Source organism: Entelurus aequoreus, linkage group LG02, assembly GCF_033978785.1.
Source record: "Entelurus aequoreus isolate RoL-2023_Sb linkage group LG02, RoL_Eaeq_v1.1, whole genome shotgun sequence".
Classification (NCBI taxonomy): Eukaryota; Metazoa; Chordata; class Actinopteri; order Syngnathiformes; family Syngnathidae; genus Entelurus; species Entelurus aequoreus.
In genome coordinates, this window is record NC_084732.1 from 50502704 (window position 1) to 50517824 (window position 15121).

General features: G+C 38.8%; 1 protein-coding gene across 2 annotated transcripts in view; it reads left to right on the top strand.

Annotated features, from left to right (window-relative positions):
* The window catches only part of mrvi1 (murine retrovirus integration site 1 homolog), a 95930-nt gene that overhangs the window by 63797 nt on the left and 17012 nt on the right, over positions 1-15121 (top strand). For both annotated transcript variants that reach the window (XM_062028612.1, XM_062028621.1), the window contains exons 25-31: positions 2678-2734; positions 2898-3308; positions 3398-3476; positions 7695-7812; positions 7903-7933; positions 13998-14138; positions 14279-14410. In XM_062028612.1, coding sequence (XP_061884596.1) covers positions 2678-2734; positions 2898-3308; positions 3398-3476; positions 7695-7812; positions 7903-7933; positions 13998-14138; positions 14279-14410 — 969 coding nt within the window. The remainder of the gene's footprint in view (positions 1-2677; positions 2735-2897; positions 3309-3397; positions 3477-7694; positions 7813-7902; positions 7934-13997; positions 14139-14278; positions 14411-15121) is intronic.

The following is a 15121-nucleotide window of genomic DNA, read 5'->3' on the forward strand; positions in this document are numbered from 1 at the left end:
TTTTGCTGTGAATTATACAGAGATGTCCTTGTTTTACACAAGAAAACATTGTCAAATGCTAACTGTTGTTAGTGTTTTTTAGGTCATTGTTTTGTGGGTGAAAAAGTGTGTTTGTTGTCTGTCAACCTTTGTTCGTTCTGGAAGACTGAATTGATTTGAGACATGTATGAAGTGATTTGCTAGTTTTAGTGCATTTTGAAAGTGAAATGAACTGATGTGACGAGCTGAAAGTTGGTTTGGAAGAACTGTGTGAAGAGTTTTGAAAAAGTGACCTAAGTATTGGGACATGTGTCCTAGCGACTGTAAAAAACTGTAATACATCATCCCAATTGGAGACAATTGGGATGATGTATTCATAATACATGAATCGCAGATTCATAATATTTCATTTAAGTATTATGAATACTTAAATGAAGATACAATGTTTGATTCATATACTCTGGGGAAAGAATACATCTCTGAAAATTTGAGATCATGTGTATGATCATTTAAAATTTAGATCATACACATGTTTTTTGGAGTTTTGCAAAACGAAAAATCATTTTGGGAAGAAGTACACTCAGTTATGTCCAAAGTGCTTTGATCTAATATTGCAATGGGACACATAAGGCCTGATTTACTAAAGGTTTGCGTGTATTAAAACTTGATTGTACACGCAAAGCTGATCTACTAAATGGGTGCAAAGTGGATTGTGTCTGTTAGGTGAGCAGAATAAGACGTGCAATCCATTGCGCGTCTCTGTCTTCATTAATATGCAGTATATATGCTGAGAGCAAAACATCCACATTACCATGGGGAGAAGATGCAAACATAATATTACATACATGCAATGTGATTTATTAACACTCATCACCATTTAGCGAGTACTATTTAGCGTTTCATTTAGCACCTCTGAAAAGTAAGTGCAAACTGACACAGTTACACACATTGCTGCAGGATTGGTGCTCGGGCTGTGCTCAGGCCGCAATGACAGACAAGAAACAGAGAGAGAGTGTGTGTGTGTGTGTGTGTGTGTGTGTGTGTGTGTGTGTGTGTGTGTGTGTGTGTGTGTGTGTGTGTGTGTGTGTGTGTGTGTGTGTGTGTGTGTGTGTGTGTGTGTGTGTGTGTGTGTGTGTGTGTGTGTGTCTGTGTCTGTGTCAACATTTTTGCATGGTCTGTCAGAAATTAAAAACATGAGAGATATCGTCTATTTAGCAACATCCTTTTATAATTGTGTAGCGTTTTGGTGTCTGCTGGTATTTTTTAATGATGTTCATTTTTTCCACATAGAATATATATTATCAACATATCTCTTGTATGAAAAAATATTATTGAAGTATGCATTTCTTTGCGTCTTGAGCACAGTAAGTGCAGCCACTCTGCAGCACACAAAAAAATGTGGGTTTCATTTTGGATGCACCGTACTGCTTCTAATATGCCCATTAAAAGTGGTACATGTCTTGTAGGGGCATGATAACATGAATGTGCAGTAAAAGATTCAGTGTCTCCATGGTAAAATCTGCGTAGTTCACGCGAAAACCTCATTTAAATAAGGTGGTCTGCACCTGTTATGAATAGCACGTGCAATGTTAGTAGATCACACGCAAGGTGCCCACTAATAGTAAAAGCTATTTTATGGATTGCACGCGCTGATTAGCACGTGGTATTTGGATCTTAGTAAATCAGGCCCATAATGTCAGTGGTACAGACAGAAAAGTGTTATTTGTCTAAAGGTGCTTTTTACAGCTTCAAGGAAAGACATCACAAGACACTAATGATAGAAGCTCCAACCTCCTACTCGGAATCTGTGGCTGGACATTATAACAGGGTACCCACCAGGTCTTGAAAAGTCTTAAAATGTCTAAAATCCAAAAATTGGAAGTTAAGGCCTTAAAATGCTTAAAAATCTATAAAGAATGTGGTTAAAAGTCTTAAATATGACTATCATAGGTCTTCAAAATAGAATGTCCTCAGTTTCGCTTTTAAAGGTTTGCATGATTGAAGCTATGTTTTCACCAATGTCACAACTCGGGTCTGGACCCGGATATGGAGCCATTGTGGAGGGCTTGTACAGTAAACATTGTGGTAAAGTGAATGGAACCATAATGAAAAAGTATATAACCTGGGATAAGTTCCTGTCAAAAAATGTGAAAACGCTACACACACACACAACTGTACAGAGATCAAGTTGTACTACTTTATGGATGTGCAATGGGTCTTAAATGTTTTCCATAAAATTTGACTTACTGAAACCTCCTGAGACCCTTTATAAAGGAAATGTTGACAGTGAAAAAAAAAGACATTATTGAGAGAAGACCTTTTAAAGAAAAGAAGGCTGAAGTGGACAATTTATTTTGAAAAAAACAACAACCCATTGATACTATTTTTTTTAACAGCAGTACCTTTTTAATAAAAAGTACTAAATGAGTGAAACAAATTTAATAAATGAATGTGTTCCCGCAAGCATTTGTTTTTTGCTTGAAAATAAAATAATACTTCTGGTAAGTTAAAAATATCTCCAATTAATTAAATAAATTTATAACCGTTTTTTAAAATTGTTTTGATATTCTTTGTCTGTCTGTTACAATGAACCTCAGCTACAAAAACTAGGTTGTTAATATCTTATCAAGTACTTTTTCCAGCCACAGTACACTTGACTGTTTCTGATCTACATTGTCTGTGTCGCCCTCTCCTGCAGCATCTGGACGTTGCCTCAGTCAGAGGACAAACGGATGCGCCGACTCAGGATCAGGAGGTCAGATAACACATTTCATCACTTCATTTCCTTTTATTAACCAAGTTTGCTTAAACCAAATATTACGTAAGTCATGCAAAAGAGTGTAACAACATCCTGAGTACAGAGATCTCAGCAACAGTGCCAGTACATGAATTCACTGTGATGATGTGGTCACTCTCAGGGCAGCAGACTGGTGGTAGACTGGAAGCTCACAGAGAAGAGAAAAGTCTCTTCTGGGACATTAACGCCACGTTATGCCATTCCAAAAGAACCCTGTGAACCCAAAAGTCCCCAAGGAACCAATAAAAGCGATGAAGGAGCCGGCTCAGGGCGAAATTCCAACCAGGCCCCGGCCACAGGGGTCGCCAAGCCCGTCCCCCGGCCCCCGACGCAACAGGCCCCCTGCACAGCCGAGATAAAGACCATTGGAGCCTTTCCACCACTAATGAGGGCTGTTTCCTGGGATGCTGTTGGAGGCAATAACCCCAGAAACGGAGCAGAGGACACAAACTCGGACAAAGCCAGAGATGGCGTCTTTAAATCCTCAGGGCTCAAGGAGCTTACGATGCCCAAACTGTCTAAATTCAGAGAGGTAGAACACTGATTTAACCTAAACACTGCCTCGATTGCCGATCAAATGATTGTGCTTGTGTGTCTTTTAATGTGTGTGTGTGTCCACAGGAGCACAAGCTCATGCGTAACCAAAGCATAGGTGGATCCAAGTTACCGGAATTGAGTGAAGCTGTGGAACAGGAAAAAGGTGACTGCTATTGTTTGGCTTTTTGCTCATGTAAGACCCAAAAGTACTTTGGCAACAGAATGTTTCAGGGTGTGCACTTCCTGAATCGCTGGGAAAATCTGGTCATGATGATTATGTTTCTTTCCCTTTGCAACACCAATTTATGGCCAACTCTGAACAATTAAATTGTTTTTTTCATACAGGACACAATGAGAAATAAACAACTAAATTAGTATTATTGCGGATTAATTTTGAGCGTCACAATTAAATGTTGCATGAGCAACAAGAGTCAAGAAGAAGGGGATAAAATTATATCTAGAGCTTGTGCCTTACAGCAAGAAAGGTTCGATTTCCGGGACGGGTCTTTCTGTGTCGAGTTTGCATGTTCTCCCCGTGACTGCATGGGTTCTCTCTGGGTACTTTGGCTTCCTCCCACCTCCAAAGACATGCACCTGGGGATAGGTTGATTGGCAACACTAAATTGGCCCTAGTGTGTGAATGTGAGTGTGAATGGTTATCTATCTATCTGTGTTAGCCCTGCGATGAGGTGGCGACTTGTCCGCCCGCTGCAATCCCAAGAGGGACAAACAGTAGAAAATGTATATATCGATATACTGTATATGTATACCGGTATGTTTCTATATATATATATATATATATATACATATATATATATATATATATATATATCATCATCAAGGAACCGGGAGGTTCTTCATGCGACCGCACGAAGCGCGGGAGCAAAAACCTTTTTGCACTTGCAAGATATTTTTGCCCACAACTTTTTGGCACTGTATTAGAATTACAAAACACTGAATACATCTAAATGGTTGAAAGTGGATGATAAACATGATATGGCCCAAACACATGAGGACAATGTTGTTACATGGAAAATCTAGCAGGCAACTTGCAAACAGAGAAATGTTGCACAGATGATTGCAGTGTAAACCAACTTGCACAGCACTACAGAGTTGACCTTAAAACAGAGGAGAATCTGGTAGAAAGAAACTTTATTGCCTGGTAAACAGGGTCTGGATGTCCAACCAACTATACAGTATGTTGTCTGAGCACAACCTCTTTGATTCAGAAATTTTGCAATTGCAAGATTTTTTTTGCTTATAGTTGTTGTTACTGTATCAGAATTACACAACAAATGCTGAATAAATCTAGATGGTTAAAAGCTATATTGTTAGTTTCCTGTTATTACTGTGATGGTAATGTATGGCCTTTAGACCCATCCATCCATCCATTTTCTACCGCTTGTCCTTTTCGGGGTAGCGTGGAGTGCTGGAGCCTATCTCAGCTGCATTCGGGTGGTAGGCGGGGTACACACTGGATGAGTCGCCACCTCATCACAAGGCCAACACAGATAGACAGACAACATTCACACTCACAATCACACACTAGGGCCACAAGTGTCAAATTTAAGGCCCACAGGCCACAGGAATGGGTGATATGGACTATCACAACAACCTGCCATTTAAGTTTAAGTAGCACACCTATACTGCAAAGCTGTAGTAGTATGATTTGCTTATCATACGCTATGAAAGTTATTTTTCTGTCAGCAATATTATATATATTATTATTATAAGTTTTATATTACAAATGAATCAAATAGTCTAATGATGCAACTTCAGTATGAACGGTCGCATAATGGCGAATAGTGATGACGCTTATCATAATTGTCATCATTATTCACCGAAATAGATAGTTCGAAAGTAAATTAGTTGACAAATTAGCAGAAACAGGCGAAAATAATGTTTTAGGAACTCACGTCTATCAATGTTCCACCACTGATCGTCAACACGCTCATTAGAGCAGACATCGAGGCAAATGTCATAATCTTCTCCGCGGTTCCGAAAATGTTGACTTTGATTGCACAGAATCCTTGAAATTACCACAAATGTGCCAGTACTGAGAGGACGAGAATTGAAGCTTGTTTACTTCCGGGTGTACTTACATAAACACTGCAGGACGTGCAACGTCATGACGCCATGTCTGTATTCGGTTCAGTTTGCATTCACGTTGGAGTCTGGACACATTTTTTTTGTAACGTGAACCACTACATAAAAAGATCAGATTTGCGGAAAAAAAACTGAATTGGACATCCTATCCTGAAGTGTTGTGAACGCACTAAACGTAGTCTTAATGCTGCTGCTGTCTAGGTCGACCTTGCTAAGGAAACAGTGAAAACGTGGAATGGATTTTCAATATAGTAATGCGGGCGTTATTGATGGAACGGTTTGGATTGGGTAATAAGCGCTGACAAAGGGTTTTCAAATGATTTATAATCGTAGTGAATAATGACAGGTTATAGTATTATTTATTATTGAATTTTTCTGCAATTTTCTGTAAAAAAAAAAAAAAAGTCACACCAAAGTGACACCAAATGATTTAAGGGGGCTTAAAAATAGAAGCCCCCCTAAAATAGGCCTAACAACGCAAATTTGCTCATTTAAAGGGGAACTGCACTTTTGGGGGGAATTTTGCCTAAAAACCTTGGAAAGTGCTGTTGTAGTTTTCAAAGCCCTCTAAAACAACTTCAAAACCCTCCATTAACGTTTTATATACACATTGCAAGTATATATATAATGTAGTAACAGACACGTTCATAACAATATGTAATATGTACAATATTTACCGTATTTTGGTCATTTTATGCATTGCAGGAACTGGTTTCTTCGGCGCATTTATTTCCGTTTCCATTGCAACACACTTCTGACTTCCGGCAACAAATGTGTGTTCTACTTTCGGATACAGACGCAAGTGTTTTTTTTAAATCATGGCAGACTCGGTAATATAGGACGGAGATGACTATTTCGGAACAAATAAGCTTATCTTTTTGAACCTGAATATAAGGAGGATGAATTGCTGCTTATAAAAGTGAGTACAAAGAAGAGGGTGAAACGTTGGAGCAGACGGAAGCCAAAAGAGTGAGGTTGACGTGACTTTGACGCTGCAAATGTGGAACTTGGAGGCAAGCTATTTCGACATAAATGGAGTGCTTACCCATCCAACTTGAAAAAACATCCCCGGCCAGCTGGACCTAACAAACAGCTGTCCATCGAGTGGGTAACTTTAATATCAATCATGATACACACAGCACGTCATGCGTGTTATTACAACTACAGTACATACACTGTCTAGCTAGCTGTGTACAAACAAAACATGAAATGTGGGCTAATATTTTACAGATGCTCTAATATGATTGTTCATGTTTTTCAGTCAGTACAGATTGGTGTCTTATCGCAGTGTTGTGCATTACAAACTCAAACATGATTCGGCTGCTGACGCATAAGCTAGTTTATCTCTCGCCGTAGTTAGCTTTTACGGCTAATACCGAAGCATGCTGATGTGTTACTCTGCTAGAAAAGGAGTTCCTCCGTGTTCGCTCTTAAAATAACAATGTCGCTACAGCTTGGTTATTATACAGGTTACAAAACGTAAATGAAGTATTGTTGACGGTTTTTGAATGCATTTTTAAAGTGATTTAGAGGCAGATTTGATTGCTCCCATTAGCTGCATTGCTAGCCTCCTACAACAACCCGATTTTTATATGTTAGAATGCAAAAATGTTTAAAACCTTTTGTCTTTTGGTCTCTCATAAGGATTGTGAACGATAGGCAAAATTCCCCCCAAAAAGTGCAGTTCCCCTTTAAGAGATTGAATCCTGCATGAGGTCAGTAGTCTGTGTGCTATCAAGTTTGCACATGCTTTGATACATGCAAAACTTCAGTAGATCACGTCCAATGTCGGTTGACTGTTCCGTCATATTTTTTGTACTCTAATTTCCCATGGAGAGAACCAACGTTTAGTAGTTTAGTGTCTTCCATATTGACTTGCTTGCTTCTGCTTCTACCAGATCAAATGCCCGTTTGTACATGCGTGATAGCAACACTACTTGGACAAACTGCCCAAAATGCCTTGCCAAAGACTTTTTAGGGATTTTGAGTCATGAGTTAAACATTTGATCAGATTAATAATGATGGTGGATTAATTCAATTAATAGTGTTCATTTTGACAGCCCAGAAATAATCTTGTATTTACCAGTCAGTTTCTGTGCATCAAAGTTCAATCCAGTTGAGGGATAATTATTGGACTCCAATAAAACTATCTGTGCCTTTTGCGGGGACAATATTTGAAATGTGAGCTATATGTAACCCCAAGTAACCTGTGATATAAATGTGCATACATCAGCATCACAGATGATTTTCATGAGAAATCATCATGTGTCTGCAGGACCTGCTTCCTCTTCACACTCGACAACCAGCAGCGATGAAGCCAAGTCTGACGCCATGCCAAACATCTCTGACGTCATGTTAAGAAAACTCAAACTTCACCGTGGCCTCCCAGGCTGGTGTGTTTCCCATCAATAGCAGCTTAGGTTGTTGTTGTTTTTTTACCATACTGTGCTCTACCATACCTGTTGTCTTTCATTTCATTCCAGTCCACCTCCGCTCACGGAAAAGGAAGTTGAGGTTGGTGTCTAATCTTTTCAACTTTTCAAATATAAAATTATCCTACATACATTCAAATATGCTATTATTAATATCAGATTTACAACTTTTGACTTCATTACATCGGTACTGTCTTCGCTTCTGTTTGGCACAATATTGTACTTGCTGCTAAGCTATGAAGGGTCAAATGGGAATTGAATTATATCTTCAAATAATTATCTAAATGTGTCATTAATTCATTCTACAGTAATTTATAGTAGTTAATAATAAATGTGTTACTAAATATTTCATTAATTTATTTCTTATAAATGTACATTTAACTTCCGATTTCATTATTTCTCTATTTAATTACATATTTCATGATTTAAACATTTTGCGAAGTATTTTTTTTTTTTAATGATTTTTTTTTTTAAATTTCATGAACCTATGTTACAGCACTTCATAAATGTATTTTATCTGTCAAACTTACCCATTTGGTCTTAAGCCTGGAAGTCTTTCAAAACAATTGTGGCCAAGGATGATACACTTGTACTTTTTTGGGGGTTGGTGGTGAATATCTTGGACCTTCTTCTAAAAAGTGTTGACCCAGAGCATATAACAGTTTAAGTAGAGGATTTTGTTGAAGTTTTTGGAGTTATTTCCACACTTTCGAGCAGTACTCCTTTGCTTCTCTTTTCAAAGTTGCACAGGCAAGGGAAAGTGCCTGGTAACCAATCAGTGTTAGGACCCATCTACTGACTTTGACTGCTGAGTTTGAAGAATAAAATTAATTCATGAACTGCTGACCCACAGACTCATGAAATAAATACAATATTTAATTAAACCAAATAATAATACAATCGTGAAATATTTATTCAAATCATGAAAAAGTTTTAATTACCGTATTTTTCGGACTATAAGTTGCAGTTTTTTTCATTGTTTGGCCGGGGGTGCGACTTATACTCAGGAGCGACTTATGTGTGAAATTATTAACACATTACCGTAAAATATCAAATAATATTATTTAGCTCATTCACGTAAGAGACTAGACTTATAAGATTTCATCGGATTTAGCGATTAGGAGTGACAGATTGTTTGGTAAACGTATAGCATGTTCTATATGTTATAGTTATTTGAATGACTCTTACCATAATATGTTACGTTAACATACCAAGCACGTTCTCAGTTGGTTATTTATGCGTCATATAACGTACACTTATTCAGCCTGTTGTTCACTATTCTTTTTTTATTTGATTCTTTATTTATTTTAAATTGCCTTTCAAATGTCTATTCTTGGTGTTGGGTTTTATCAAATAAATTTCCCAAAAAAATGCGACTTATACTCCAGAGCGATTTTTTTCCTTCTTTATTGTGCATTTTTGGCCGGTGCGACTTATATTCCGGAGCAATTTATACTCGGAAACATTCGGTAAATCCTGAAATAAAATACTGAATAGCATTTAAATAATTAAATAATTGATTAAGTAGTGAAATAATTAATTAAACTAGGTAAAAGGTATATTTAATTTTACATTATTAATGACACATATTTATGTATTTATTTCAAAATGTGATTATTGACACATTTAAACAATTAAAGATTTATTTATTTGAGCTGTCCCATTTGACCCTTCATACTAAGCTGCCACGTATTGCAAAAAAATCCCCCGACTTTACCCGAATGAGACAAATATTCAAGCTTTACATAATAGGAAGAAAGTACACAAAATACTTGGCCACTGCAATAGTCCTGTTCAGATCTACTTCCATTTCAAATATATTTGCGACTGAATTGTCTAAACGGAAGTGTAGTTTATTCACAACTCAACTATTTACAGGAGCTTGTCAGATTAATAACCTCAATCAAAGAGGAAGAGCATCAAAATACTACTCACATTTAACATTGTTCATTGCTTATTGCTTCCTAAATAACAATCAGTATTTACAGAAACACATCAGTATTTACATGTAACCCTATCTTAACAATAGTTGCTATACGAGTGATTTCTCTGGCCGTCTCTTGTTCTAATCATTGCTGTGTCTTCCGTTGTCTACTGAATATAAATTACTGGCTGTAAGACTCCATTTATTCACCTCATGCATGTCACACATGTCAAACATTTCACAATTGCATCTGGTATGTAAAACCAGTTACATCATCATATCAGAGTCTATAAAGACGTGTATAAATAGCATCATTTTCATCATAAGTTTCCCTGTAACCTTTGACACGCATTATACTGTATACCGTTAGATATTTATTATACTGTAAATTTAATTATTGCACATTTTGCATGTGACCGCAAATAAATAATACAAAAAATTAAATTATGTTCTAAAGCCAACACAATTCTTCTCACAGCATGAAAAGCTAATATTTATCTGAAAATGTCAAATAAAACTGATTTTATAAAAAATTGTTTAGTATATATACAGAATATATAAAATGAAAAACAAAATAATTAAATCAAAGATAATAAAATGATTTAAAATGTATTTTCAATATTAGTCAAAAACAACTTATAGATTGCAATGATAGTCATATTTCTTAGCTGCTCAACAGTTGTTTGATGACTCAGCTTAATTGATCACCTCCTCCTATGTTTGTTAACAACCTTTGACACACTTTTCGAGCGGATCGCTGTTTCTCTCCATGTCACTGGTGGGTGTGAGTGACTGGAAGAGAATCTCTGTCTAGCTTCAGGTTTGACCCTATCCTGTATAAGGGTGTCCTGTTGCAACTTTTTCACTGCAGATATGATACCGACATTGGAGCCTTGAGTATAGGCCAATACCGATATTAATCCATAACAATATCAGCACAAATTATAGTATTATAGTAGCCTACATGATTTTATTATTTTGTAGTGTGGAATGTTTAAAAGGCTTGATCAAGTGAAATTACTCGGCAAACAATGCTGCGTACTGTATGAAAACACTAATCTTAAAACAGACTTATGCTGTCTTTAAATTAAAATGGAGTGTTCATTTGTTTTTTGTGACACCTAGTGGTCACAATAACTCATAAATTAAGCTCATGACACAGTAAATTGAATGATCCAGACTAGAGATGTCCGATAATATCGGACTGCCGATATATCGGCCGATAAATGTTTTAAAATGTAATGTCGCAAATTATCGGTATCGGTTTCAAAAAGTACAATTTATGACTTTTTAAAACGCCACTGTACGGAGTGGTACACGGACGTAGGGAGAAGTACAGAGCGCCATAAACCTTAAAGGCACTGCCTTTGCGTGCCGGCCCAGTCACATAATATCTACGGCTTTTCACACACACAAGTGAATGCAATTCATACTTGGTCAACAGCCATACAGGTCACACTGAGGGTAGCCGTATAAACAACTTTAACACTGTTACAAATATGCGCCACACTGTGAACCCACACCAAACAAGAATGACAAACACATTTCGGGAGAACAGCCACACCGTAACAAAACATAAACACAACAGAACAAATACCCAGAACCCCTTGCAGCACTAACTCTTCCGGGACGCTACAATATACACCCCCCGCTATCCCCTACCCCGCCCCCCCCACCTCAACCCCACCCACCTCAACCTCTTCATGCTCTCTCAGGGAGAGCATGTCCCAAATTCCAAGCTGCTGTTTTGAGGCATGTTAAAAAAAATAATGCACTTTGTGACTTCAATAATAAATATGGCAGTGCCATGTTGGCATTTGTTTCCATAACTTGAGTTGATTTATTTTGGAAAACCTTGTTACATTGTTTAATGCATCCAGCGGGGCATCACAACAAAATTAGGCATAATAATGTGTTAATTCCACGACTGTATATATCGGTATCGGTTGATATCGGAATCGGTAATTAAGAGTTGGACGATATCAGAATATTTTATACCGGCAAAAAAGCGCTTATTGGACATCTCTAATCCAGACACATTTGTTAATGGATACACTCAAAGTTCAGTATAGTGCTGTCCGATATAACGCCACATTCGATAAAACGCGATCGCCGTGGACCCCAAATTTCGCTCGTTTTTTTCCACCAGAGTCAATCGTGTTGTTTTTCACCAAAGTATCGCTTGGCCTATGAGGGTATCTGATCAATGAAGGCTGAAGGTCTGCGACAATGACTGCCTCCGAAGCATTAATGGTGTAACTCCCGCCTGTCTTTGTCTACGGCCTTTTTCTTCCCTGCTGCTCCCACGGCGGTTAAGATGGTTTGGTCATGCGTCTCGATGGCCGAAGAGTGAGCTGGTTGGCGATGTTTTCTTCCCACTTCCACTGCCTCGCTGGCGTAAGCACGTTGACGGACAGCTTAAGACCTGGTCGATATCGATCAAGGAGGACCTGTCCGAACTTTCGGGTTCGCAGGTGGCCGGACTGGTTCGCCATCTCCTGCGACCTCGCACAGGACCACTGTGCGTGAGCTGCCATGGTTCAGGATGTTGTCAGGGCCACCTACTTTTGGATTGTGCCCACCTCATTAAGTGACGTGGGAGCACAATCCACCATTCATGTCACGTCAGGTGGAGGCACTATCACCCAAGCGGGTTTAGGCAGCTGCGTAACTTTCTCCAGAAGAAAAGGGTCAAAAATAAGGATTTCTATGAAACGCGATCTTGGGAATAACGCGATGGGCATTTTTTGGACCCCAACAACCCTGTTATATCGATCTTTGAGCGTACTTTCTAAAAGACTTCTGCCTTGGAGACTTCGTATATGTAAGTAATATGCAACTATGATTATTTGATACTTTTTATATTTCATATACAATAGACTGCAATACTGTTCAAATAAGGCAGTCCTTCTCAAATATTGGAACAGGGGGGGGGGGGCCCGATGCGATGCCAAGGGGGAGCACGTGTGACCTCGGGGAACATGCTTTTTTTCCGTACCAGAATATGACGAAACGTATGTAGCACTTGGCTTCAGTGTAACCACGGTGGGAGACGAGGAAAGGCCGGTGTGTTGTTTCCTTAAATGTTAATAAACTTACAAAGTTATGCAGAGCCTACAAATTATACTATTTATAGTCACGGTGGAGAGGGGGCGGGAGCGTAAAATATTAGATTTTTCCAAGGAGGGGCGTAGCAGAAAATAATTGAGAAGCATGGAATTAAGGACAGTTATTATGGAAGTCTAGCTTGTGTGCTTAACTGTTTTGTAGCTGTTGGCTCCTAGTAGCCTAGAGCCTACCATGTTTACCTTTTGTAAATGACTACACGAAAATACAAGAAAAGACCAACCTTGTGTGCTTATTGGAGGACATTTAGATGTTAACTGGTTGTAAATGTGCTGCTTGTATCGGATTGTAAATGCCACTCAAAATCATCCGATACCTGTTTTTTTTGTTTGCTGATATTGGATTGATAGACAATGTCAATAGTGGATCGGGACACCCTTAATTTTATATGCGGGTCACTACTGTCCATACTGTATGATAGCAATGGAAATGTTATATGTCATAAAACGATTACATTTGCACCATGTTGAACTACAGGAAATGTTATTTTATCACTACATCAACAACAGTCATTGAACAATAATAACTTGGGTTATTATGGGCCATTAAAATTGGAGTTGTTTTTATTAAAGCACACAGTCTTGCCATTTGCCAGGTGCATCCCAAAGTGTACAAAATTGTGTTTTGTTACCAAAGTAGCTAATTACCTAGGCATAAACACAGCTGCCTGGATGTGGCAGTGTTTTGTCAACAGGAAAGTGGTTTTCTGGTCGTGATCAGCCCAAAGAGACTCAGGGTGATTTCCTGTGGATAAAAATGCAAACATGAGTGACGCTGTCTGGCTCAGGCTGTGGCCCTGCTGGCTTCTCTCGTGGGGCTGTTTGTGCTTCAGAACAGTCAGAGGTCATACTGTATGTTTCCTTCCAGCCATGATGTTTGCGGGTTGGAAAATACATAGCCATGGCTCTGAGGGCTACATGCACGGCACAAGGTGAAAAGTCAGAATGGCATCTCTTCCCTACCGCTGCCTAAGTGCCACACACACACGTACCATTCAATGCAAACTGATGCACGGAAGCGTGAGAGAGTTTGTCTGTTCTCCACCTCGTCTTTGCTTTATGTTGTCATCTACACCGCTGTCACTTCCTCCCTGCAGAATGCATTCGTCCAACTATCACTGGCTTTTCGTAACGACAACTACACTCTGGAGACCCGCCTCAAACAGGCAGAGAGGGAGAGGAACCTGACTGAGGAAGATACACAGAAAGAACTTGAAGAATTCAAAGGCGCACTGAAGGTTAATGTTCAGAAACAAATGTATGATGTTTCCTGGATGGTCCCACGGTTAAGAGCACTGCTCATCCTGTTATGAATATACATTCTGTTGCATGCAGTGTTTTCCTGCAGAAACACAAACAAGTTTATTTTCACTTTCAGATGACTGCCCCACAGTGGCAGAACCTGGAACAGCGTGAGGCCTACCAGCGGATCATAGAGACGGTCGCAGTGCTGCACCGGCTGGCCACTCGCCTCTCAAGCAGATCAGAAATAGTTGGAGCAGTTCGACAGGTACACTGATATTGCCTTTTTTATGCTGTATGTACTCACTGGCCAGGGCGCACACTGGGACTATTCAACTGCCGGCCCAGGAATAACACAATACCAGCCCCCGAGTTCAGCTCGAAACTTGGGAGACAAACATTTTTCTAGCAAATTCTTAAAAACACTAGAGTGCTCATGTTGTATAGAGGAACTTGGACCACTTCAAGCACATTGTCAGATTCTTGCATTGACATTTTAACCTTGCTAGCAAACAGAACACTGGGGTCCAAACTTGTGACTTACATAACTGAGGCGTTACTCAAGGCACACCTTTAAAGTAATTTTCCTTTTTGGCAGTTACAAAGGATTTATGTAATAACTAATGTGTTGCTGTAGCTTGTTACTTCAGGTGCAGTCAGTAGTCATGTGTTTAACTTCTTTAGTTAAACTAGTTGTGTTCGTCAAGGTTCTATTTTAAGTCCTCTCTTTTTCATCATTTGGCCTTTTCAACTGGTGGCCTGTAATGTAAGTTCAGAGCAAAAAACTTCTGACAGCCTCACATTTTTGCAGCAAATTCCTAAAAACACTAGAGTGGTGTCTTAGAGATGATCTTTGACTAGCTTTTTTGCAGAAGGTCCTTAAAAACAGCAGAGCACTCCTGTAACTTTGACAAAATAAATAGACCAAAACCAAATGTCTGTTGTAGAGGACACTGGTTCTCCGGAATATTAAAGTAGC